The sequence below is a fragment of the Pleurodeles waltl genome, chromosome 3_1, assembly GCF_031143425.1.
Source record: "Pleurodeles waltl isolate 20211129_DDA chromosome 3_1, aPleWal1.hap1.20221129, whole genome shotgun sequence".
NCBI lineage: Eukaryota > Metazoa > Chordata > Amphibia > Caudata > Salamandridae > Pleurodeles > Pleurodeles waltl.
The window spans coordinates 1038157016-1038183639 of NC_090440.1; the positions used below are offsets into that span (position 1 = coordinate 1038157016).

At 44.7% G+C, this 26624-nt stretch overlaps 1 protein-coding gene across 2 annotated transcripts in view; it reads right to left on the minus strand.

The window, feature by feature from the left end:
• The window catches only part of CFAP221 (cilia and flagella associated protein 221), an 827291-nt gene that overhangs the window by 463890 nt on the left and 336777 nt on the right, over nucleotides 1-26624 (minus strand). For both annotated transcript variants that reach the window (XM_069224324.1, XM_069224325.1), the window contains exons 12-13: nucleotides 20563-20650; nucleotides 16175-16264 (exon numbers count right to left, since the gene is read on the minus strand). In XM_069224324.1, the coding sequence (XP_069080425.1) occupies nucleotides 16175-16264; nucleotides 20563-20650 (178 nt within the window). The remainder of the gene's footprint in view (nucleotides 1-16174; nucleotides 16265-20562; nucleotides 20651-26624) is intronic.

The window sequence follows — 26624 nt, forward strand, 5'->3', positions numbered from 1 at the left end:
GCTGGCGGTGTCCCAGCTATTGGCTAGTATTAATACCTTGGCTACCCCAGCTCTACCTACAACTCTCCTTGGTCCTCAAATGACTCCCTAAAGATCTCCGTAGCAGAGTTTAAACGCCAGGTTGAGGCGATAGCGGCAGCACGCAGTACTACATCAGCGCCCTCTGAGGTGGCAGGCCAGAGTGTCACCCCAGCACCGGGCGTCCAGCCTCTTGTCCCCACCAGCATCGAAAATAGTAAGGTTACTGAAATCAACAATAACACGTCTGGGGGTGGGACTACGGCGGTGGGGGCCGGACAAGACACACTATTATCAAGACCAGGTAAGCTCGCTGCTCATGTTGGTTCTGAGGTTAAAAATAAGATTTGGAAAGGAGAATTTGTGGACATTTTTTCAAGCCTGAGTTGGCTATGTCAATGATCTGCTATACAAATAAGATATTGAGAGCACACCATATGCACGGGGACAACTCCTGGTTAGAATATGATAGAGACTTCAGGTGGGCTAAGGATGAAGACCCAAGAATTGGTTGGGACCAAACTGAGGTGAATGTATGGTTAGAATGTGTAAATAGCAAGTTGCCTGGGAAGCAGCCCGTTCGCTCACAATATTCCAGCGATAAAAAAGGTTTGTGCTGGGCATTTAATAGAAAAGTATGTTCCCGCCCCCTGGATCTTGCAAAATCAGACATAACTGCTCCTTCTGCGGGCACCCCTATCACCCAGAGTACAAGTGCATTAAAAAATCCAGACAGAAGGTTAAGGAGGGGAGTAAGCCCTCTAAATAAATCTACTTTGCCATCACCTATACAGATTAACGCTTTGCGCCCATGGTTACAGTCCTATCCGGATAAAGATTCTGCAGAACTCCTAGTTAATGGCTTCTCTTTTGGTTTTAGAATCCCTGCTCTACAAGTACCTCCTATTCCATATTGCAAAAATTAATTATCAGCCTTGGGGAACCCAAGTGTGGTGGCAAGGAAGAAAGAGAAAGAAAGGCTATTAGGTAGGCTGGCGGGGCCCTTTTCTTTCCCTCCAACAACAAATTGTGTTTGCTCTCCTTTGGGGGTAGTTCCCAAGAAAGAGCCAGGTCAGTTCAGGTTAATACAAAATCTATCTGCTCCTCGGGGATCATCTGTAAATGATGCAATTGACGCCCAACTATGCTCAGTTCGATATGCCACGGTGGACCAGGCCCTAGTGAAATTACGCGCCTTAGGTCATGGGGCACTTCTAGCAAAGACTGACATTGAATCCGCTTTTCAGCTAATTCCAGTTCTCTCTGATGACCATCATTTATTAGGGTTTCAATTTTGGGGGTTGTACTTCCACGATAAATGCATGCCTATGGGATGTAGTGTGTCCTGCAGTTACTTTGAACAATTTAACACTTTGTTGCAATGGATTTTTACCAAGCGCACAGGACACAAAGAAGTGATACATTACTTGGATGATTTCTTGGTACTGGGCCCTCCGGGGTCTGCGAGGTGCTTGTGGGCCCTCCAGGCTTTGACTACTATGTTTGATGAATTTGGGGTCCCACTAGCCCCTGACAAAACAGAAGGCCCCTCTACCTGCATCACATTTCTGGGGATTGAGATAGATTCCATAGCGGGTGAGTGTTGCTTACCCTCGGATAAATTACAGGTATTTAAGGATTCCATTAGCTTTGTATTGTCTCAAAAGAAAGTCACTCTGCACCAGATACAGGTTTTGGTAGGTCAACTGAACTTCGCCTTACGTATTATTCCCATGGCACGCCCCTTTTCCAGGTCCATTGCTAGGGTGATGGTGGGTTTGACAGAGAAACACCATCACACTAGGCTGTTGCTTGAAGTTAGGGAGGATTTAAAAATATGGGATGCCTTTTCACAGGATTTTAACGGGTCGGTCCTTTGGCCTCATCCTCCAGTTCCTAGTCCTACCCTGGGGCTATTCACTGATGCAGCCAGCAGTGTAGGTTTTGGCACCATTCTGGGGACCTGCTGGGCCAACTGGCCAGTTGAGTGGGTTGAGAAGGGGTTTACTAAGAATGTAGCATTTTTAGAACTGTTCCCCATTTTTGTCGCTGTCACCATCTGGGCCCTGACATTTAAAGATAGGGCAGTAATATTCTGGTCAGACAACATGGCTGTGGTAGAGGCGATTAATAGACAAAAGGCAACATGCAGAATGGTGCTCCAGCTCCTGAAACACTTGGTTTTAATCTGCTTGAAACTCAACATTACCTTTCGGGCAAAACATGTGCCTGGGGTCCATAACAATGCTGCTGACATTCTGTCTCACTCATTGATGCAGGACTTTCTGAGGTTCCACCCCCACGCAGCGGAGAAGATGATGGAGTTCCCAGCATAGCTGTGGAAGATTGGAGCCCCGCCCTCCCCTCTTTAGTAGCAGCATCCCTAGCAGCCCGCACAAGTGGGGCCTAATGAGAAATCATTCCAGCAATACAGACATTTTCTGAATTAGAAGCAAATTTCAGAATTGTTTTCTACACAGGCCATTTGTGGTTCACTAAATCATTTAAAAGAAAGGGGCAGACCAGTTTCATGCGCCAAGGCTCACTTACCCACTATTCGTTGCTTTGCGAAGCTTCAGAATCAGGAGTCCCATTTGAACACCTTTATCATTAAGAGGGCGGTGACTGGTTGGGCTCGACTAGAGGGCCCAAACAAGGACACTAGGCACCCCATAACTGCTTCCTTACTAGGAAAGCTCTTGGACAGAATCCCCAATGTGTTTTCCAAGTCTTTTGAGGCGACGTTATTCGCTGCAGTATTTACTACAGCTTTCTATGGCACTTTCCGCATTGGCACTACTCAGGAAGCCTTCAGTGGGCAGATGTACGTATCACTCCAGGATTGGTGACAATTCGACTGCGTAAGTCCAATACTGATCAATTGAGTAAGGGCTCACGCACTTGAGCTTAGAGCTGCGCCAGGGTCTGCGTTATGTCCGGTGGGTCGCTTGGGATCTTACCTGGTGGCCCGCCCATCCTTGGGGTCATCTGCTCTTTTTCTACACGCAAATGGGGAATGCCTATCACGCTACCAATTTTTAGCAGTATTAAGGGTGACTCTTAGGGCGGCGGGTGTGGACCCTCAGGAGTACTCTTCACATTCGTTCAGGACTGGGGCACTAATTTAGCAGCCGGCTCAGGGATGTCTGTAGCAGATGTAAAGTCCATCGGGTTATGGTCATCCAATTGTTATAAGCGCTACATTAGACCTGAATTGCAATGATGGGTGCTCCCTCACTCAGAGTTTGTAAAATGCGTGTTGGTTTCTCATACAATTTTCTGTCGGTGCAGTTCAATGGCACCTCACGTGGTTTGGGTCTTAGGACATTCTTTTGTACAGCGGGCGGCCTACAGGTTACAACTGCTCCGTATGCCTAAGCCGGCGGCGATCCTGGATGTGGCTTTACGCTGGTGTGGGGTTGGTGGAATAGGAGTCACGCAGCTACAGCAACTCGTCGAATTGGCAAGGATATGCGAGGGACTTCAGTTCCCGGATCTCATTATTATACATATTGGAGGCAATGACTTGGTGCGCATGGGACGCAAGGTACTCAGGGAAACGGTTTTTGTTGAAATAACAAAGTTATCTAAAGAATTCCCAAACATGGCTATCGCATGGTCGCATATTGTACCTCGCCGCAATTGGGGTCCAAACATAAAATCAAGGACAATCAGTGTGTCGGTTCAGAAGCTCAACGCTGAAATGGCAAGACTGTGCCCGGGTCCCGGATGCTTATGGAACATTCTGCATAAACTTTTAAAGGGTCCAGATATGTTCCACAGAGATATGGTACATTTGTCTGATGCGGGGACGGACCAATTTATTGCAGATATGTGGTTCTTCTCTCACAGCTTGTTTGAGGATGGGGAGGGCGAAGGACCTTTGGGCCCCTGGTCGACCTTGTGGCCAAAGAAGAAGTACTAAAGTAACCATAACCAACAGAGGGGTCCCCAAGGCTGGGGCCCCGGGATAACACCAGAGGTAGGATCCTGAAGTCCTGAACCAACCTGCGGATCGCTGGGGTGGCCATGGGGCTCCTGCTCCTGGCCGCCCCGTTACACCCCCTTGGCAGATTGGTGTTTGGGGAGGGGGCGAAACCCTGAGCATGAGGACAAGGAAGGGTGAAGTCAGGAGAGCTGCCCCCCCTGTCCACACAGTTCACCTGTGTGGACCAAAAGAGGTTTAGGACAGGAAGGGATCCTGTCACATTGATTTATGGTTATTGAATTAATCTTATTGAAATGTTTTTTTTTAATTATTGTAAATATGTTTTGAAGATTCTTTTTGAAGTGAATTATTACTGACAGCATTTTATGAAGTAATTGGTAAAAGTTGTGAATAAAAATTCTTCCAACAAATGAGTTTGTCGGTCTGCGTGTAGCAGGTGTTGGGGTGCGGGCCTTCCGGTGGTCTCCGACTTCTAAAAATGCAAGCAAGTCAGGTGTCAAGAGAGGTCTTTCTAAATTCCAAAGGAATCTGTTTCGCGTACACCTGTCTACGCCGGGGGAAGGGAGGCGCAAGCCCAGAAAAAGGTGGCAAGATCCTCACCTTCAGTGGGTGGAAGTTGGGGAGAAAAACGCTTTTGATGAGGTTCCTTAGCTGAGCTGCCCCAGAACTGGAGAATCACAATATGGGGCCCCCATGTCGAAGTCACGGGGCCCAACTATACCTAGCGTTTTATCACTAGCACAGCCTTGCAAGGGCCACATACCTAAAAGTAACATTAAAAATACAGGTCCCAGAATGCAAAGGGCTGTGTGCCTGAAGGCCAGGAGTAGATGGAGGGGATCTTATGAGAAGGAGGTGTGTCTTAGTATAAACTTACTTTTTAGGGTGGTTGGTCCAGCGGCTTTGTTACTGCTACCCTGCTTGGTAGCTAGCTTTAAATCAAAGTTTTTCTCTTTCAATGAAGTTGAAGGCAAGAATATGCATTGGCTACTTTGTTCCAGAACCCTGCCAACAAAAAGTTAACAGCCCACGGACAGGCCATAAGCAGCCTGTTGTAGCTTGTCGAAGGCAGAGATGCCACAGAAGGGAGTGCAGTAGTGCCAGACACTGAGGGTGCACGATGACAGACGCCATGGTGTGGCCCGAACAATCAATCACAGCCCTCCACCCCATTCCCACCTCCACCCCTTATCCCCCACAGATCTCACTGTGGTCAGTCTATCACTGGACGTGGTGCTTCAAAGGCCGCCCTCACCCTCTTTCTGCACAACAAGCCACCTCGGCGCCCCAAGCCTGACCACTATTGTCTTGTGATAGAATTCTCAATACCAATGCAATAATTAAAGGTGCAACAGAGGCAGTGTTGTTAGAGGCCAACTAAACAGCAAGCAAATATGCTCCAGAAAGATGGCTCTTTTTATCCTCGTGCTGCCAGGCCCAGGTCGCTGCTCGTGCAGCCCCGGGGCACGAGCCCGGCCAAGAAGGAGTTCATTAAACAGCCCACTCTTGCCGTGGTTGTGAGAGAGGGGTCTTCAGGCCTTGGCAGCAAGGCTGCGTCGTGAAGTTGGTGGTAAAGGGGAGGTAGCTCACTAACAGATATGACCCCTGGCCAAACTTCAAAGCGCCATGGAGCGCAAAGGGGACAGACAAAAGAAAAAAAAGTAGTTGGCCCACACAAATGCATATCGGCAATCATGCATTTATCCATGCAACCGGTTCAGTCTGCAAGGCGTAACAAAACAGCCTCAAGGCGGGAAAAACGTAAAACATTTACCAATGACATCAAAATATTTTTGCAAGGCAAGGCCAACGACGAATAAAAGTGATGGGCATGAGATGCGCACTGCTATGCACAACCTAAAAACTCCAGACACAAGGCATCCTGGAAAAAGTAAGCACTTAGGTAATGCAAGATTAACTAAAACATGAAATGGTAACAGGGCCTGCATCAGAAGTGGATTACAACAATGGTTTTTACATTTATTGTTCAGAATACAATCACTGGTTTTGCCTGTAAACTTAAAGACATGAACTTAGGGCTCCAAGGCCAGTTTTTAATTACTGCTACGTCGGAAATCAAAGGACCCACCTCACTTAAAGCCCTGAGTATTACTCTATGACATTCAAAGTTACACAATTTCACATTGCAGCTCATTTGTCAAATGTTAAACCATTGCAATTATCCTTGATGGATGTTATCCAGGGCACAAGTCTGGGGTACATGCAGGTGGATGTCGTACACCCACTATTTTCACAGTGTGAACACCATCCACCCTTCTAAGAAGTTTGGACCCACTGTAAAATATTCTGAATTCGTCCTGGGACACATTTAGCAGCAGCTGCATGTTGTTTGCTTTGGATCAGAGCAACAACGTCAGTGCTTAATTTGTGCTTGTTGTTTCCGGTGCTGAGCATCGGCACTTATTTTTGAGGGCCGGGGCTTATTCTTCTGTCTAAAGCATTTGCTGTGAGCAAAAGACACATATGGGAAAGACGGAGGAAGGGAAAAACGATAAAGGGTCACAAAGGGAGAAAGTAGAAAGCTGCAAGAGTGAACTGAAGGGGCAGCGAGTGGCTTTATAAAGACTGAAGAGGCCCAAAATGGCTTCAGGATTACACCGCTCAGTATTCCGTGTTCCCACATTTAATTGCAGCAGCCGCGTGTTTAAGAGGAGGGCTTTGGGGACCGGCACATTTTTATTTACAAATTAAGCACTGAACAACGTGCAGGGGGTGTGGGGTCTTTCTTATTTCAGACTCCAGCTCGGCCCATGACAAAGGCAGAATTTAAGAAGACATCAGTACTGGTTTTGTTGGGGAATCCTGGCTGGATGCTATCTGGAGCCTCTGACCAAAATACAAATGCAGTTAAGAGGTAACAAAGGCGCACAGCTTGTTAGCACTTCACACCTGCTAAAGAGAGGCACACTTTTGATTTTGTTCATTCCCGGTATCTTACATGCTCGCTTTTTAGAAGAGGGAAGTGCGAGATTGAAAAAAGAAAACAATCGGGAGAATGTAGTTCCGTAAGTGGCTTGTACTAAAGCAGAGAAACTCAGGAGGGAGACAGCCACAATAAAGCATATTTTGGCTTTAGAAACCACGAGTGTCCCGCCTGAATCTGGTCTATTGGCATGGATGCTCTATATAAGAGATATGCATGCACTTTAAGAATGTCAGATGTGGTAGCCTGTCCCAGTATTTACACAAAATATCAATTTAAATATCTCTATTTTTTCTTTTCTAGTGCTACTCATCCCAATGCAGGGTGTCAGAATGTTTTACTCCCCAAGTACACATTACATTGACAATGAATCATACACATTTGTAAATCAATGTACAGAATACGTTACATAAGCCAGTGAGGGTTACAAGGTGTCGGGGTCACATATCATCCTTCATAGCTCACTCTGCTGTATTCAAAGGATTATAATGCAACTGCAAGCAACAAACGCATTGACAAAGCCAATAGGTCTCGCCTAAGCAAGAGCTATTGGCTTTGCCAATGTCTTTTAGCCACATTGTACACCAGTGTGGCTGCTGGTGTGCATGACTGAAAGTGGCGTACAGGAGAGTTGCGCCGAATGCAGTGGAGTGGAATAGTGAAGAGTGGAGTAGAATAATGTAGAGGGGAGTGGCAGAGAATGGAGTGGCATAATATAGAGTCACATAGAGCGGCAAACACTGGAGTAGCGTAGAGTAGACTGGTGTGAAGTGCATTCGCATGGCGTGTTGCAGAGTACAGTGGCATAGAGTGTAGTGAAATTTAATTCAGCTGCATACAATGCAGCGCTGTAGAATGCTGTGGTGTAGATTAGAGTGGTGCATATTAGAGTGGTGCATATTAGAGTGGTGCATATTAGAGTGGTGCATATTAGAGTGGTGCATATTAGAGTGGTGCATATTAGACTGCAGTGGTGCAGAGTGGAGAGGCGCAGAGTGGAGTGACGCAGAGTGGAGTGACGCAGAGTGGAGTGAAAAAAAGTAGAGTGAAAAAAAGTAGAGTGGCACAGAGTAGAGTGGCATATAGTAGAGTGGGGTAGAGTGGAGGGGTGCAGAGTGGAGGGGTGCAGGGGGCAGTGGTGCAGAGTACAGCATAGTGGTATGGAGTGCAGTGGCCTGGTGTGCAGAGTAGACTCGAATGGGACAAAGTGCAGTGGCATAGAGTGGTGCAGAATACAGTAGTATAGAGGGTGCAGACTAGAGTTAAGTATAGTGACAGAGTGCAGTAGCACAGAGTGCAGTGGTGTAAAGTGGAGTAGCGTAAAGCAGAGTAGTGCAAAGTAGAGTAGCATAGAGTTCAGTGGCAGAGAGTGCAGTGTTTCAGATTAGAGTGTCAGAGTGCAGTAGAGAACAGTGGTGTAAAGAGCAGTGGCATAGAGTACAGTGATGCTGAGTATAGTGCAGTGGTATAGAGTGCAGTTGTGTAGAGTGCATTGGCGTATATTGCAGTGGTTAAGAAGGAGTGGCGCAGAGTGCAATGGCATAGAGTGGAGTAGAGTGGCATAGATTGCAGTGGCAGAGTAGATTATTTCAGAGTAGAGTGAAGTTGCAGAGAGTGGAGTAGTACAGGGTAGAATACAGTTGAGTAGAGTGGCATAGAGTGTTATGCTGTAGAGTAAAGTGGTGCAGAGTAGATTAAAGTGGCGTATGGTGGATTGGCGTAGAGTGCAGGGGCAGAGAGTGCAGTGTTGCAGAGTGGCAACAAATACAGTGGTGTAGAGTGGAGTTGTGCAGAGTAGATTGGTGAAGTTTAGAGTGCAGTGGCGAAGTGTACCGTCGTGTAGAGTGGCAAAGAGTGCACTGGCATAGAGTAGGGTGGTACAGGGTAGAGTAGAAAGGTGTAGAGTGAAGTGGCATACAGTGCAGTGGCATGGAGTGGTGTAAAGTTGAGTGGTGCAGAGTAGAGTGGAGTGGCTCAGAGAACTGTATGCATGGTATGGCACTGCAATGCCATTACCGGCAAACCATTTTCAATTGAAATGGCCATCCATTTACACAGACATACAGTTTTACAAATAAAACTATACAGTGCACAAACAAAAATGTGTGGAAATTGCATCACCTACCGTAATGATTTGTTTTGATCATATTAAAGTATTTGATTCCAGCACACTTCGTAAATAATAAAAAAGTGCTTGATTTGTGTTCCCAATTCTGATATATTCTGAAATACTTACACAGATCATTTAAATGTTGTGTGCTAGAAACAACCTCTTTCCTACTACCATTATCAAGCAAGATTGCCACCTAAATGCTCTCACTTCGAAGTCAGAGAAAGAAAAGTAAGCAAGTGCCCTCAGAAGGCAGCACTTGACATTTGACCTCAGTCTTTAAATGCACAGCAAATGTGACAAGATAAGAACAATATTTAAAGTGCTAAATACAGAAAGGGAGTTTGTAGAAGAAAACAGTAAACATGGTTTAGGCAATGGGAAGGACAAACTGAACCTAGAAAGCCTAAAGCAAGTAAAGCCAGCAAATAGAAAGCCAGAAAATGTGAGTTACAAAGCACAAACCCAATGGTAAGCAAAGGACGGAATGTATTGCTCTGGCAGCTTTCTGAAAGTCCCCAAGATGTTTTAACAAGCCAGACAGCTGTGCTGTCTGGTAGGTTGCGACCCAAAAAGGATCTCGGTGTTAAAAGCATTAACCCACTTACCTTTCTACATAAAATAAAAATCTGTCATCAGCATTTCACATGATGTGCTTTGCATGAGACACACTCTTTGCAGCTTTGAGTCAAAACTGGGACTAGACAAAACACAGATATTTCCAGCAAATCTGCTAACCAATAGAGTTACTCTACCATTATTATTATTATTCACTCAAATGTGCTTGGAACACAAAGATCTCTGCAGCAGGTGCCTTAGCCCCATAAGATATTTTAAAATTCAGACTTCCCAACCAATTAAACAGAACAGATTTACTGTCACTTTTCTCCTTTTGCCAATATGTTTGTGGCAGAGTTGAGGCTTGGATTTTGCATCGGAGTTGCATCACTTTTCTGGCACAACCTTGATACAAAATCTATTTTGAGATTTACAGTGCCACACAAATCCCCCTTGCGTGGCTTTGTAAAAAAAAAAAAAAACGAACACAAGACACCACATTGCCCTGCCTTGCATTACCTTGCGTCAGGTAGGCATTACATGGGTGGTACAATAGATACATCTACCCATGTATTTTGTGAACAAATAACATACTCAGTTTTCTTAAGGCAGGCACACTAGCTTTTCCTTTCGAGTCTCACTTCCCTATCAAAGGATAGTGGTTGTCACCCATTTATGGGAGGCAAAATTCCAGCTAGGCCCCACTAGTGAGTTCAAGTCTTAGAGGTTTCATGATAGCTTTGAGAAAGTTAAAGTGCCTCCACACTGTACCTTGTCAGTCAGTGCAAGTTGCCCCCTGGCATGTGCCTGAGATCCAGTGGTGAGCAGAAATCTGGATGCAATGGTGGAGACAGCAAGTGTCCACACACTTCTTCGCCTCCGCGGTAAACCTCCCTAATCCGGCACTAGATCCTGGGTCCTCATGGATTGTTGGGTAGTTGAATTGTTGCTCTTCCTCCTTGGGTAATGGCTTGCTTCTCCTTCACAACTGCTCCAGGGTGACAGCCCTGCTCCTAGCGTACAGGATTAGTAATAGCACAGGGCGACAGCCCTCAATCATCACTGCTCCCCCACCTGGCATACGGAGGTCATGGGCAGCACACAGGTTTTTCTGCATTCACTTTAAGCAAAGCAGCCACTAAATAGACAAATCTTTATTTCTCCTATTTCACATTAAAGTGTAATGTTTTTTCTTCAGTTCTTGGCGCATGAGGTTAGAGTGTGGCTGGTAGGAAGAAGCCACAAAAAGTCAATGTAGGAGGCTGGACTGGCTTGTAGTGAGTACCAAGGGGTACTTGCACCTTGCACCAGGCCCAGTTATCCTTTATTAGTGTATAGGGTGTCTAGCAGCTTAGGCTGATAGATAATGGTAGCTTAGCAGAGCAGCTTAGGCTGAACTAGGAGACGTGTGAAGCTACTACAGTACCACTTAGTGTCATATGCACAATATCATAAGAAAACACAATACACAGTTATACTAAAAATAAAGGTACTTTATTTTTATGACAATATGCCAAAGTATCTTAGAGTGTACCCTCAGTGAGAGGATAGGAAATATACACAAGATATATATACACAATAGCAAAAATATGCAGTATAGTCTTAGAAAACAGTGCAAACAATGTATAGTTACAATAGGATGCAATGGGGAAACATAGGGATAAGGGCAACACAAACCATATACTCCAAAAGTGGAATGCGAACCACGAATGGACCCCAAACCTATGTGACCTTGTAGAGGGTCGCTGGGACTATTAGAAAATAGTGAGAGTTAGAAAAATAACCCTCCCCAAGACCCTGAAAAGTGAGTGCAAAGTGCACTAAAGTTCCCCTTAGGACAAAGAAGTCGTGTTAGAGGAATAATGAAGAAAAGACACAAACCAACAATGCAACAACTGTGGATTTCCAATCTAGGGTACCTGTGGAACAAGGGGACCAAGTCCAAAAGTCACAAGCAAGTCGGAGATGGGCAAATGCCCAGGAAATGCCAGCTGCGGGTGCAAAGAAGCTTCTACTGGACAGAAGAAGCTGAGGTTTCTGCAGGAACGAAAAGGGCTAGAGACTTCCCCTTTGGTGGACGGATCCCTCTAGCCGTGGAGAGTCGTGCAGAAGTGTTTTCCCGCCGAAAGAACGCCAACAAGCCTTACTAGCTGCAAATTGTGCGGTTAGCGTTTTTGGACGCTGCTGAGGCCCAGAAGGGACCAGGAGGTCGCAAATTGGACCAGCAGAGAGAGGGGACGTCGAGCAAGACAAGGGGCCCTCTCTGAAGCAGGTAGCACCCGGAGAAGTGCCAGAAACAGGCACTACGAGGATGCATGAAATGGTGCTCACCCGAAGTCGCACAAAGGAGTCTCACGTCGCCGGAGACCAACTTAGAAAGTCGTGCAATGCAGGTTAGAGTGCCGTGGACCCAGGCTTGGCTGTGCACAAAGGATTTCCGCCGGAAGTGCACAGGGGCCGGAGTAGCTGCAAAAGTCGCGGTTCCCAGCAATGCAGCCCAGCGAGGTGAGGCAAGGACTTACCTCCACCAAACTTGGACTGAAGAGTCACTGGACTGTGGGGGTCACTTGGACAGAGTCGCTGGATTCGAGGGACCTCGCTCGTCGTGCTGAGAGGAGACCCAAGGGACCGGTAATGCAGCTTTTTGGTGCCTGCGGTTGCAGGGGGAAGATTCCGTCGACCCACAGGAGATTTCTTCGGAGCTTCTGGTGCAGAGAGGAGGCGGACTACCCCCACAGCATGCACAGACAGGAAAACAGTCGAGGAGGCGGCAGGATCAGCATTACAGAGTTGCAGTAGTCGTCTTTGCTACTATGTTGCAGGTTTGCAGGCTTCCAGCGCGGTCAGCAGTCGATTCCTTATCAGAAGGTGAAGAGAGAGATGCAGAGGAACTCGGCTGAGCTCTTGCATTCGTTATCTAAAGTTTCCCCAGAGACAGAGACCCTAAATAGCCAGAAAAGGGTGTTTGGCTACCTAGGAGAGAGGATAGGCTAGCAACACCTGAAGGAGCCTATCACAAGGAGTCTCTGACGTCACCTGGTGGCACTGGCCACTCAGAGCAGTCCAGTGTGCCAGCAGCACCTCTGTTTCCAAGATGGCAGAGGTCTGGAGCACACTGGAGGAGCTCTGGACACCTCCCAGGGGAGGTGCAGGTCAGGGGAGTGGTCACTCCCCTTTCCTTTGTCCAGTTTCGCGCCAGAGCAGGGCTAAGGGGTCCCCTGAACCGGTGTAGACTGGCTTATGCAGAATTGGGCACCTTTGTGCCCAACAAAGCATTTCCAGAGGCTGGGGGAGGCTACTCCTCCCCTGCCTTCACACCATTTTCCAAAGGGAGAGGGTGTCACACCCTCTCTCAGAGGAAGTTCTTTGTTCTGCCATCCTGGGCCAGGCCTGGCTGGACCCCAGGAGGGCAGATGCCTGTCTGAGGGGTTGGCAGCAGCAGCAGCTGCAGTGAAACCCCAGGAAGGGCAGTTTGGCAGTACCAGGGTCTGTGCTACAGACCACTGGGATCATGGGATTGTGCCAACTATGCCAGGATGGCATAGAGGGGGCAATTCCATGATCATAGACATGTTACATGGCCATATTCGGAGTTAACATTGTGAAGCTACATATAGGTAGTGACCTATATGTAGTGCACGCGTGTAATGGTGTCCCCGCACTCACAAAGTTCAGGGAATTGGCTCTGAACAATGTGGGGGCACCTTGGCTAGTGCCAGGGTGCCCTCACACTAAGTAACTTTGCACCTAACCTTTACCAGGTAAAGGTTAGACATAGGGGTGACTTATAAGTTACTTAAGTGCAGTGTAAAATGGCTGTGAAATAACGTGGACGTTATTTCACTCAGGCTGCAGTGGCAGGCCTGTGTAAGAATTGTCAGAGCTCCCTATGGGTGGCAAAAGAAATGCTGCAGCCCATAGGGATCTCCTGGAACCCCAATACCCTGGGTACCTCAGTACCATATACTAGGGAATTATAAGGGTGTTCCAGTAAGCCAATGTAAATTGGTAAAAATGGTCACTAGCCTGTTAGTGACAATTTGGAAAGAAATGAGAGAGCATAACCACTGAGGTTCTGATTAGCAGAGCCTCAGTGAGACAGTTAGTCACTACACAGGTAACACATTCAGGCACACTTATGAGCACTGGGGCCCTGGGTTACCAGGGTCCCAGTGACACATACAACTAAAACAACATATATACAGTGAAAAATGGGGGTAACATGCCAGGAAAGATGGTACTTTCCTACAGTCAAGTGCTTTTTTTTATACATGGTTCTATATATCAGCTTATTAGATCAAACACAAAAGAGAGATTAGCCTAGGATCACACAATTTGGTCAAGCTGGGATTAATCCCAGGCTTTCTGCTTTCACATTGTTCATTTCAGCCATTAGACTGACATTTCTTTATTTGTCCTATTTCTCCTGTTTTACATCAAAATGTAATGTTTTATCTTTAATTGGTTCATGAGATTGGAGTCTGGGTGGCAGACAGATAATGCAATTGTGCATATTTCACTTCAAATAAGGACTGTCTTGACTAATCAGGCTTGTTCCTCCATAACTCAAATATTTCAGTTTTGCGTGGAAGTATCTAAATCCTTCACAGCACAAGAAAACATTTTTTCCAAACAATTGGAATGGTGTGTTTTATTTACAGTTCCGGTCATTAAATATTGAAGAGCAGTTTTCTTTGAAAGGAAGATCAGTTGCTTTTGTGTAGCTCTGGAAAATTCAAGAGAGCTGTATATGGCTGTATACTTTTTGCCATGTTGTTACGCTGCAGGCAGTATGGAAGGTCTTGGTTTTTGCCCTTTCCTCACCTACCTACTGTTTTGTTGTTATGATGCTCTTAGGTCTGGGAGACTGATGTAATTCAGAGTTATGAAATGAAAGATCATGTTTGCTTATTTAGAGCTGGCTCCTTCAGGATGCGGTTACACTGAATAGGCAGGTCCACAGGTCAATGTTACAGTAAACAAGCAAGTCAAACAAGCAAGTCAAGCAGGCCATATCTAGTGCACCATGTGGGCAGTGTAACATGGTCAGGATATGCAAAGTTCTTATTGGTGAGCATAGTCTAGTGTAGCTTCTGATTAATAGCCATAGTTTGTGGTCTCTCTCGCTATTCCTACCTCTCCCCCCCTGAGTATTTTTTCCATGCAAACTAGTAATATGTCCTTTTGAAGGTCAATATTTTACTGAAAGTGCTAGCTGTGACTTGGATTGCACATGTTTTTTTCTTGTGAGTTACCTTTATCATCATTTCCTTTTCATCCTTGGATACTGGATGGACTAAAACTATTTTGATGAGGAGCAGATACCTCTTACTTTGAAAATGTATGGTCCATTCTTTGCGAGAATATTCGAGTGGTATTGATTGCATGGTGAGCTGTCAGGTTGTGCTGGTTATGTGAGGGTGGTTTAGATACAGTTATGTCAACAATAAGAACACAATAGATGTCTGCTGATAAATGTGGTGGTGACATTTTGGGGGGCAGTGTGTAATTGGTAAAAACATAAATGCAGAAACCCAAAAGTTTTCGTAGTGTCTTATTGATGAATGCCAAATTTGTCATTACCTCTTTCCTTCAATACTCTATACCTGCCTATTCGTGCAGGTTCTTTTTTCATCCCTTTTTTGCCCTCACGGTGTTTTCTTATCTTTCCTTCTCCTTTGTCCCCTTTCTGTCTTTCTATCTTGCTTTGGATCATGGTTGTTGGTGACAAATGAGTCCCAATCTTCTAAAATGGGTGCAGGTGCCCACCACAGTCACAATGAGTGGTGGGTACAGCTGAGTGAGCATACTTTGCATAGGAGAGCGTTTCACCTTTAGAGAGCGCAGGTAGTTAAAGCGATCACATCTACATACAAATGTGCTGCATATGCAGTATTATGCCTGTTGAAGTAGTCTGGCGACATAGTTAGTTTGTTCAAGCCTTGGGTAAAGGAAGCTTTACACTGACAAAAGGCACATTGTTTTATATTTGGCTTACAAAGCAGGTAGACTTCTGCTAAATCAAGACTGTTTGAATGTATTCTCGTAATGTGCTCAAACGTACAAGAAAGATCTGCTAAACATATGTTTGAGGTCTTAAGATCTGATGTCACTTCTTGTGATGTCACTTCCTGTAAAATCAAGAGTTGTGACGCCACTTGCGATGTCACATGCCGTAATATTACTTGCATACTGCCTGACTTGGTTAGTCACCCCACTTCTTTATTTAGGACTTGTGCCTTAATTATCTACTTCATCCACTGATTCGTTTTTAATGATTGATTGTTCCACGTAGTATTAGCACCCTTACAAATATTCACCTGAGCCAAAAGACAGTATTAAAATGAATAACGCCAGCTGAAGTTTAACACTACACTCTTGTTCTCCTTAAACTGTATAAAACGTAGCAAAAGGTTCAACAAATAATCAAAAGCAAAGAAAGACTGTGCATAAGCCATTACAACATTTCAAAAAAAAAATGTGCTACATCTGTGTGCAAAGAATCTGAGAGAATAAACAAGAGGAGTGAAAAAACGTTGTAAAATCCTTCACTGTTAGCAGCGCATAAAAACTCTGAACACAGTCCACAGCTTACCTGGCCCAAAGGCCGAAGCGTTCTTTTCATACGAGCTTCGGTTTTGGTTCTTTGAAATTCTCTCTCCAGAATGGGGTCGCCACGCTTTACCTGTTGTACAGTAAAATAAACGTTTTATGTAAATATAATGTTAAAATGAAATCAATAAAGATTGTAGTTTTTCACGTTGTATCTATTTAATTTCATGGAATTTTAAAAATACATTTTGAAATAAACCTGATGATGAAATAAACATTTAAAGAGGAGCAGCAGAAAACATCTCGGTGTATGCTGATAGGACAACACTGCATGACACCTGTACAGTACGCTACAACTTGGGGCTCTCTTGTATAAATTAATGCTAAAAACCCTACGGTTAAGAGCAGCAGATGACCATCATCACAGAACACAAATCACTTGGGTAATGCTTGTGGATTTTAAAGACAGAGCTAATGTTAACACGAGATAGGCACCCCCTAGGGTAACACTACCCTGCATTTGAGAACATAAGTGGCAGTGGCATAAAGCAGAATTATGCCCTCCCCTCACTATCCCCCCGCAGAATGCGATGTGTGGCCCCGAGTCTCTCATATCTCTCAGATATTCATTGACTTTGCGCACCACACGGGCTGCAGGGACCTGCGTTACAGCCCTGATGTGTGGCCTGACATAGGCTAGGGAATATTTCTCCTCAAGCTTGTTCTCGACCATATCAGGCCTCTACTCGTCCACCACTAAGGTGAAAGTAATTGGGATAAATGTATTTTATCATATTTTGAAGCTGATCACATATTTTCTGACAGCATTAACTTCTGAGAACAGCATATAAATGGTCTTTTCAAAACTGCATCCTTGATGAAAGCCACGCCCTCCCTTCCTGTTAAATAAAGTTTTTCTTTCACTATATCTATATATTATTAAATGTCATTTTATCTCTCCTTCCCAAATCTGCCATATTATGCCGAAAGAAACGGGAATCTGCAAAGCCAATAGGCCCCACCTACAAGAGAGCTATTAGCGATGTCAATATATCATTTGGGCAGCAGTACAGCAGCTTTACAGCATGGCCGAAAGTAAAAAAAAAAAAAATGCTATGCCGCAGTGAGCACTGGCCGTGTACAGAACTTTTTTTTTATTGCTGGCAGGATAGGAAGCAGCATGGAGGGAAGGAGAGCATGTGTGGGGGCACGGACAACAACAGAGAGCATGGGGAAAAAAGCATTATGAAGCAGCTAGTGCTGGCCCCATCTTAACACTACTTTAGGCTGAGTGCGCAAGCGCACAGACCTGATGTAGGTACTGTGGGCTTTTAACCACGCCTACCACTTTAATTAGTTTCTGAGCTTGCCTTTCAAAAATCACTTGATGTCATTGGTAAATGCTTTACCTTTGTACCACCTTGGGGCAGTTTGGTTACCGCCTTGGACACCCACCCTGTTACAGGGACAATTACACGACTGCTGATATACTTCCGCGTGGGTGAACTAATTTTTTCTTTTGTCTGCCCTTTGTGGCTGCCATGGCGCTCACAGTGCTCAGAGTGCAAACTCGATCTGCAGTATAGTTTTTACATTATATGCACTTTGATCTGCTCAGAATACGTATTTTGCAGCAGGCATATTGACACTATGCAATACCTTATGATGACTCCAAGCTTCCACTAGACAAAAGTACATTCTCTCTCCAGAAAGAACATAAATCGCCAGAGTTATTTTGACATTTTTACATTATATGCACTTTGTGATTTGCCTAGCATGCGTTCTTTGTAGCAGGCACATTATCCCTCTGTGCTACCTTAAAATGAGTCCAAGCTTCCACTAGACAAAAGTACGTTTTGTCTCCAGAAAGAACATTAACCATCTGTGCTACCTTTTAATGTTTTCAAACTTCCACTAGACATAAGTGTGATTTCTCTCCAAAAAACACATTAATTGCCAGAGTTATTTTGACATTTTTACATTGTATAAACTCTGATCGGCTAAGTAAACGTTATTTTGCAGCAGTTATATTTTTAAAATGTGATACACCGTGGAAACCAGCCCTTGAAGTAGTATTTGTATAGTTGTACCGCTCTCCAATTTGATGCATGATCCACTCATTTAGTTTATGTTTCAGCTTTGTATTCTGAGACTTGTAGTTTTATTTTTATAACATGATACAAGCTGTAAATACAAAGCAGAAACCTGACTAGATGAACGTCACATGTTTGAGTCTGTTGAACTTGAGCTGTGTGTGTGTGTGTATTTATAAAACTAACTTCAAGGAGAGCTTACAGTTGATAATGCTGTACAATGGTCAATATTTTATAACTAATATGTCAGTTCAAGAGTGAATGAGGATCATTAATATTATGTGAGGTGGCTCTCCTCTAGTGTGTGAAAAATCATGAACGTTTTGCCCGACTACCCAGACTGCAGTAATGGGACAGTGATCCAGTAAGCACGCATTTGCGGAGTACAATTATTTATTCATGCCCGTGGCAAATGTTGCCTGTACCAACTGCCAAGTAAATATGTTTTGCACCTAGGAGTCGTTTGTGTTTTAAAGGTCTAAAACATATTCCAGTAGGCTTACTAGCCCTTTAGTTATATGTAGGGCCACTGGAATTATGTGGTAGAAAGGACCAAAATATGCGGCATGGTTGGCCAATTAATGTGACAAAAAAAGTCCAGATATGCAATTACAGTTCCAATAGCTCCAACTCAAGTAAATGTGAGACCTAGTGCATTACAAATGCTTGTTTTGTTTACTGCATGGTGGAAGAAAGAAGAAAACATGGAGGGACTGGAGGTGGAGGACAACACAAAATAAGGGTGGTGATAAGCAACATGAAAGGATGGTGGCAATAGGTAAAACAGAGGGAGAGGGTGGGAGGCAACATGGAAGGAGAGTGAGTCAGGGGCAACACAGACAACAGAGTGGGAGGGAGGAGCTGGGAGCGGGCACACAGACAACGGAGTGTGGGGTGGCAATCTGATGGACAACGAAGGGTGGGACAGGCTAGGGCAAGGAACAAGACGAACAACAACAGAAGGTAGGAGAGAGGGTGGGGGCAAGAAACAACACTGACAACAGTGGAAGGAGGTGGGCCGGGTGGGAGCATGTAGCAAAACGGACAACAAGAAAGGAAGGAGGGCAAGTGGAGGTAAGCAGCTCAGACATGGGTTGGCAGGATGGAGGTCGACATAAGAGCAAGCAACATGGATAAGGAAGGAAAGGAGGAACACAGAAGGTGGAGAAGTACAAGAAAAGGCAGCTGAAAAGATGCACTTTAGTAGAGTGCTTAAATACAAAGAATAAAGTAGTCCCTAAAGAAATGAGCAGTGGGATGGCACAAGTAACGCATGCATGCTCCATAGTAGAGACAAACACATGAAGAAGAAAGCCTACGGCAGCTGACCAATAAGACACAAGCAAATGAGAGTGAAAATGAAGCCAACCAATGGTAAGCAATGGCAGCCTCTGAACCTACTGTTAGGAAACAAAATTTCCCAGAGAGATAGCGCATGGGCTGTCTAGACGAGACCTAAAAATAAATGGGACCCGGCTTGCATTCCAAGTTTTTTCCCTTCTTCAAAAGTTATGTAACATTGATTATTCCCTCCTTAAACGGTGTGCAACCTAACTGTTTCTTCTTCTTGAAAAATTGTGTAACAAAAAAGATGTAATCAAAAGGCCAGCAGGAATAGAGTGAAAGCCTTAGGAAACAAGCCATGCAGTAAACACAATAAATGGGAAAGAAAAGCTGAATCCACCAGCAGCCTCATTTGAAGTTGTACTCAAATCCTGATGGGGTAGGCAACAGTTGTTACGCACATTATCGGGTTACAATATCCACAGTACCTCCATGGTGGAACTCCTGGGTGGAAAATAGGGAACAATGATTGGAATTGGTTTAGTGTTCTCAATTTCTACAGTAATTCCCTATTTCTTGGGGGACTTGGGGTCTAACTTCGGGTGGGGCGGTAAAACCCACTGTTCTCCATAAATATCGAGGCCCAAAAAAAAGGAGTAGAGCCCAAATCCAGGGAAGTTCGAACCATAGATAAATAATAACTGACAACAGAAACCCCCCTTCCTAAATTGATCAACTGTGACTTGCTTCCCCATTTGTCATCTTCAGACCTAACAACCTTTGGCTTCAGCCTGACTGCCCCTCATCGCTTATTGCTTTTTGTAAAAAAGAAGACTTACTCAATTTTCACTTTTTTGCTGCATACTCCTTTTCAGTATACTGCGTGTTTGGCTCCTTCTCTTGCCATGCTCTTAGGAGACTCTTTTGAGCAGGGTTGCTACACTTTCCGACCCTACTGCACAAGTGCACGTCACACACATGTATTTGCTGTAGAATTCAATTTACAATCTGAGGAAATACATAAAGTATTAAAATAATAAAAGTAAATTTCAACCTTTACAAGCTCTTCGCTCCTGGTTCGCTCCTCGAGGATTTCCTTTTTTTGAGATATTGACATTGGATCGTTTCCAAGATTCACTTGCCTATGTGGAAAAAAGATACAGATAAGTCAATGTGATCCAGGGTATGTTACAACATATTTTTGAGACAGTATACAGACAAATTGGGGAAATTAAAAGTAGACCTGGTGGCTAAGAATCTGGGAAAGTTAAATATATATAGTAACACTGCGCTTCAACATGTAAGCCAAAAAGATTGATGTGCTCTTCTAACAAGTATTACCTAAAGAGGTACACCATAATTCATTACTTACATTTAAATGAAGTTGTCTGTCAAGGTGGTAATAGTTTTATACTCCCAGAGTTACCAACAACAGGGGTACCGGTGCCTCCTTAGAGTGGGTAAAGTTGCCAGGGATTACGGGTGGGATCCTGAAATTCTACTCAGAACTGAGGAATTAGCATGCAAATTCCTCATTCTCGATTGGAGTTTCACCCAGATATTTCTAGATCTTTCAGCAGCTGGAGTCCTCTGGAGAAACGTCAAGCATGTAATCTACAGAGGCTGGTAAATCCCAATCCCGACCCTAGATGAAACTCATAGGGGGCATAAATATCTTATTGGAAGAATAAACAGATGTGCTTTGTCCACTTTTATATAAATTGCAACAACTTCAATTAAGCTAAAAATGAGTTTATCATTAAATTACTTACAGGGTCACCAATTTATAATCATTTTCAAGAGTGATTATATTTCAAGATTAAATTATTTTATTTAAAATAAAGAAATAGATTTATGATTACATTTGCTCTCCAAAAACCTATTGCCTATTTTCTCTTGAAGGATGGCTGGCTACATGTTCTCACGAACCAACTGAATGAATGTCCCAGACTTGGAATTAACTCCTGGGGTATATATTATCTATCTGTGTATATGTGGCCATTTCCAGTAGAAGGCTTTTGAGTTTTTAAACAAAAGCTAACAATTATGTAGGTAAACCTACATAATATTTGGGAGATTAGGTGACAGAGTGTTTTTACAATCCCTTTTGCCATTTTATCATTTGAATCTTCTTTCTGCTTACATGTGTTTGTAGCTTCCATCTGTTTTATATGGTTTGAAAAATGTTGACAAAGATATTGCTCAGGTGGCTCCCCCATTTTGTTTGTCCTTCCATTTTGGGGAAGAAACCTTTTCCTATTGCTTTTTTATATATAGATTCAACTTTATGTCTTAGAGTTGTATCAATTACTAAGCATTTATTTTGAAGGACTGTTGAGTGGATTCTCATACTGATTATACTATGACCGTAGTCACCAACATACTGTACCCATGACCCACATTTCATTTTCGGATGTTTTTTTAAACAAACTTCTCTTTTTTTGCTTTATAAAAAAAAAAAAAATTAGCCCATCGGATTAAAGATTTATGCTGGTTTATCTTTTGAATGTGACTCATTGTCATCAATATATGATCAAAAGTGTTCAAATAATCAATGAAATTGTGTAAACAAAATATTTCTGGAAGCAACTACATGTGGTTTTCTGATTGGATAATTAGGGAACCACTCACTGTAAAAAATACATTTTTCGGATGAATAATTCCTTCAGGGTTTACTGTGTGTTTATATTCTTTTGATGTTTGTCTTCCCTATTCTGGTAGTTGTCACTTCAAGGAGCACTTGGGTCTCACAGTGTTGGGATTGGATGAGCTGTATTCTTCCTGTTTGAAAAATAGTTCTTCACACACTGTCCAGCATGGTTAAAACGACTTTGCAGGAAACAACTTTCCTTTTGTCCTCAGTCACCTTTAAATGTTCACATTATTTATATCCCCCTGGAGTGCAACGTCTTTTGGGCTGAAAGACCTTCAGGTCTCCTAATCCCCTCACACCTCCCCCTGTCCCAATTGTGTTGCCTAGCCCAGGCTGCTGCAGCTTTCAGGACCCACACAGTTCTTTAGCTGATGTGTCCTGGGTTGCGCTGCAGATGAGGCCTCATTGACAGCCTGATACAAAGTACTTTGCAGGCCATCTAGAGGTTAAAGAGCATGAAAAATTATGAGGCGGTAATCCTGAGTGCGGAGGGGGGCAGTGCCAGAGGCACGCTATAAGAAGAACACAAGAGTATGCAACTATTTTATTGACCTTTCATCTTCAGGTAAGTGCATATAAAATATAAGGCAGACACCTTAAATGGAAAATGATTGCAAGTTGAAGTAATCGGCAGGAAATGCGTGTTTTTTAATGTTATGAAAGCCCAGTTGGTTAATGTGATCACTGTATATGTCTTTGCAGGCGCGGCCCGTCCTTTAGGACGGATGGGCCACGCCCCCCCCACCTTTTGCCCCAAATGAAGAGTGTCTGTCAGGCTGAACAAAGGTCAGCCTGACAGACACTCTTCATGTTCAGTTCAGGCAGCCAGGAGCAGACATGCATGATTTGCGCAGACTCCTGGCAGCTTGAGCTGAACTTTGCTGGGCTGAAGAGGTCACAGCTCCTATGGGCGTGACCTCCTCGGCTCAGCAAAGGTCCTGGAGGCCCTCCCCTGGGGTGACGAGGGAAGCGTCACCCACTTACTTTGACCTATGCGCTTCAGGTTTAAGCCCTGAAGCGCCAAGGGCGAGTGTCAATCAGTGACACCTCGTGGCAGAGTGGGGTGGGGTCAGAAGTCTCACTGACCCCATCGCACTCTGTGACAAAGTTGGGACTACTGCCTTCCCTCACTGGCTGACATAAGGTCAGCCAGTGAGGGAAGGCAGCAGTTCCAACCCTCCTGGGACCGAGGCAGAAGGGTGTGTGTGTGTGGGGGGGTGGGGGTGTGTGGGGTGTGTGGGGTGTGTGTGTGTGTGTGGGGTGTGTGGGGTGTGTGTGTGTGTGGGGTGTGGGGGGTGTGTGTGTGTGTGTGTGTGTGTGTGTGTGTGTGTGTGTGTGTGTGTGTGTGTGTGTGTGTGTGTGTGTGTGTGTGTGTGTGTTCTTAAATGAATGTTTGGTGCGTGCGTGCATGTTTGAATGTTGATGAGTGTTGTTAAAGGATGGGCGTGCGTGTGTGTGTGAAAGAATGAGTGCGAGTGTGCTGCCCGCCCCCTCCGCTCTAAAACTGCCGGCCACCATTGTGTCTTTGTGTGTGTAACCAGACAGTCATAAAATTAAATCTTAGTAGGTGAAATGTGGAAAAAAGTCCTGTGTATTGATTGTAGGACGAGGTCCCAGCCTGCAACTAAAAGCACTATGAATATGCAAGCCAGTTTTAAAAAAAATTCTATTACACTGGAGGTGGGCCAGCCAACAAAAGCTCCAGCCAGATGCCTAGCTCTAGCTCAGTCAAGTTCCTCTTGGTCCCTTGAGCCCAAAATGAGGAAAGCTTTCACGTGACATCTGTCTGCCACCCACGCTCAAAACTCGTGCCAAGAATTAATGAGAAGGCATTAGCCTCTAATGTAAAACATGAGCGTGAAAAAGATACCCATCTACAGCACAATGTGAAACCAGAAAACCTTTTTTTTTTCATAATTGCATCAAAGATTACCTTAAACTAAGTGAGTTTAGGATGTAATTTAACACACTATAATCTTGCTCTATTATAATGAGAATCTAGGCCACATATAGGGTGCACATGACAACTGACCTGCCTCTTAGTTCACTACTTGCATTGTTGTCATGCTGGAGGGACACAAATGTTTTTAAATTCCTATTAAAAAACTATCACCTTTAATAAATACCTCTCAACTAGGTGATATTATCCGATGTGCTAAGGAGAAACATTCCTGCATATTAAAATATATTTACATATTTATTTTTTAAGAGACTTTATCATATTTTTATGTGATGTTAGGCTGCATGATTTACATGCCAAACGTTTTCATGCCTTGGTTTATGTATAGATTCTTAGAGCCAAGCCAGACCCTCAACTCGGCTCTGGCATCTCTCTCATTGTTAATTTGTTGGTTCTCCCACCGCCATATTACAGACTATGTAATATAGGCTGCCGTATCCACAAGCCATTTACAGGTAAAGGTTACTTTATTTTTTTCAGTGCATCTCATGCTTCATTGTGGCATTATCTCAGCATAATCAGCCCAGTTACAAGGTGCCCATAAATGGCATGGGCCCGACTGGAAACTATACAAAGTACAATTCCAAATTCCATTCTGCACAATTACAAGAGGTCCAGTGTTTCTGTACACAGACTTACTTGATGCTGGACAACAAACCCAATCTTACCGGCTAGAAAATCTAGAAGGTAAAATTACTGTCAGAGCTGGCTGGTTTGTAGCCCAGACCCCAACTATGACCCCTGCCCGAATCATAGAATGTATATATACAACATTTTCCACTTTCTTCTCCCTCCACCCCATGATCTTACAATACATTTTTACCATAGCCATCTAATGTCATCCATGTAGGCGGCGCTGAACTCATCCAGCCCAGCCAACACCTGGTTGACCAACCTCTGAAAGGTGGCAGGAGCATTTTTCATTTCAAATGGCCCCACCTTAAACTGAAAGTTCCCATCTGGGGTAGAAAATGCAGACCTCTCCTTGGCCCCCTCAGTCAAGGCAATCTGCCAATACCCAGACGTTAAATCAAACGTGCAGAGGTATTTGGCAGCTCCCAACCGATCTATGAGCTCATCAGCTCAGGGTGTGGGTCAGTTTTAGTGACTGCATTGAGACCCCGGTAGTCTACGCAGAACTGGATTTCTGGGGTGGCACCAGGAGCAGCAGCTTTTGGGAGCAAAACCACAGGGCTGGCCCAAGGACTGCTGGAATGCTCAATATCCCCTAGGGTTAACATCTTGGATACCTCATTCTTGATGCTAGGCCTGACCTTGTCAGTCACCCTGTAAACCTTTTGTTTAATGGATGTACTGTCCCCAGTGTCCACATCATGTGTGCACAAGTATGTGATCCCTGGGATCAGGGACAACAGCGAGACAAACTGTCCCAGCACCTAGCTAAAGTCCCTCTGCAGCTCTGCAGTCAGGGAGGGGGAGAGGTTCAATCCCTCCACAGACCAATCTTTCTCTCCTGCAAACAGGAGGTCAGGAAGAGGCTCAATCTCCTCCTCCACCCTATCATCTGTCGCTAGGAGTATGGACAATTCAGTCCGCTCAAAGTGTGGCATGAGCCGGTTCACTTGCAGGACCCTCAAAGGGTTGCTGGAAGTCTGCAAGTCCACCAGGTAGATGACTTCACTCTTGCGCTCCACCACCTCAAATGGCCCAGTCCACTTGTCCTGGAGCGCCCTGGGCTCCACTGGTGGCATCACCCACATTTCTGACCAGGTTGAAACTCAACCAGAGCGGCATTCTGGTAATACCAGCCTTTCATATCCTCCTGGCTTGCTTTTAGGTTCTCCTGTGTGAGACCCCTGAAGCGGGCAGTCTGGTTTCTCAGAGCCAGCATGTAACTGAATACATCCTGGGGTGGTTTACTAGGAGCTTTTTCCGAAGCCTCCTTTACCTGACGTAATGGTCCCCTCACAGGTTGGCCATAAATCAGCTCAAAAGGACTAAAGCCGAGTCCCTTTTGAGGCACCTTCCTGTAAGCGAACAGAAGGCATGGCAAGAGGACATCCTGCTTCCGCCTCAAGGGCTCTGACAGGCCCATGATCATGCCTTTCAAGATGTGGTTGAAGCTCTCAACCAGACCATTGCTTTGGGGGTGGTAAGATGTGGTGAACTTGTAGGTTAACCCACACACCTTCCACAGAGACTTCATATATGTTGATATGAAGTTGGTACCCCTATCGGACACCACTTCCTTGGTGAACCCCATGTGGGTAACCACTCCCATCAAGGCACGGTCCACCACAGGGGCAGTGACTGATCTTAAAGGAATGGCTTCTGGGTACCGGGTGGCATGGTCCACCAAGACCAGGATAAACCTGTTGCCCATGGCTGTCTTGGGATCCAGAGGCCCCACAATGTCAATACCAACCATTTCAAAGGGGGTACTAACAACAGGAAAAGGTTGGAGGGGAGCTTTACATTTGCCCCCACTCTTGCCACTTGCCTGACAAGTTGGGCAAGACCTACAATGAGCATCAGAGTGCCT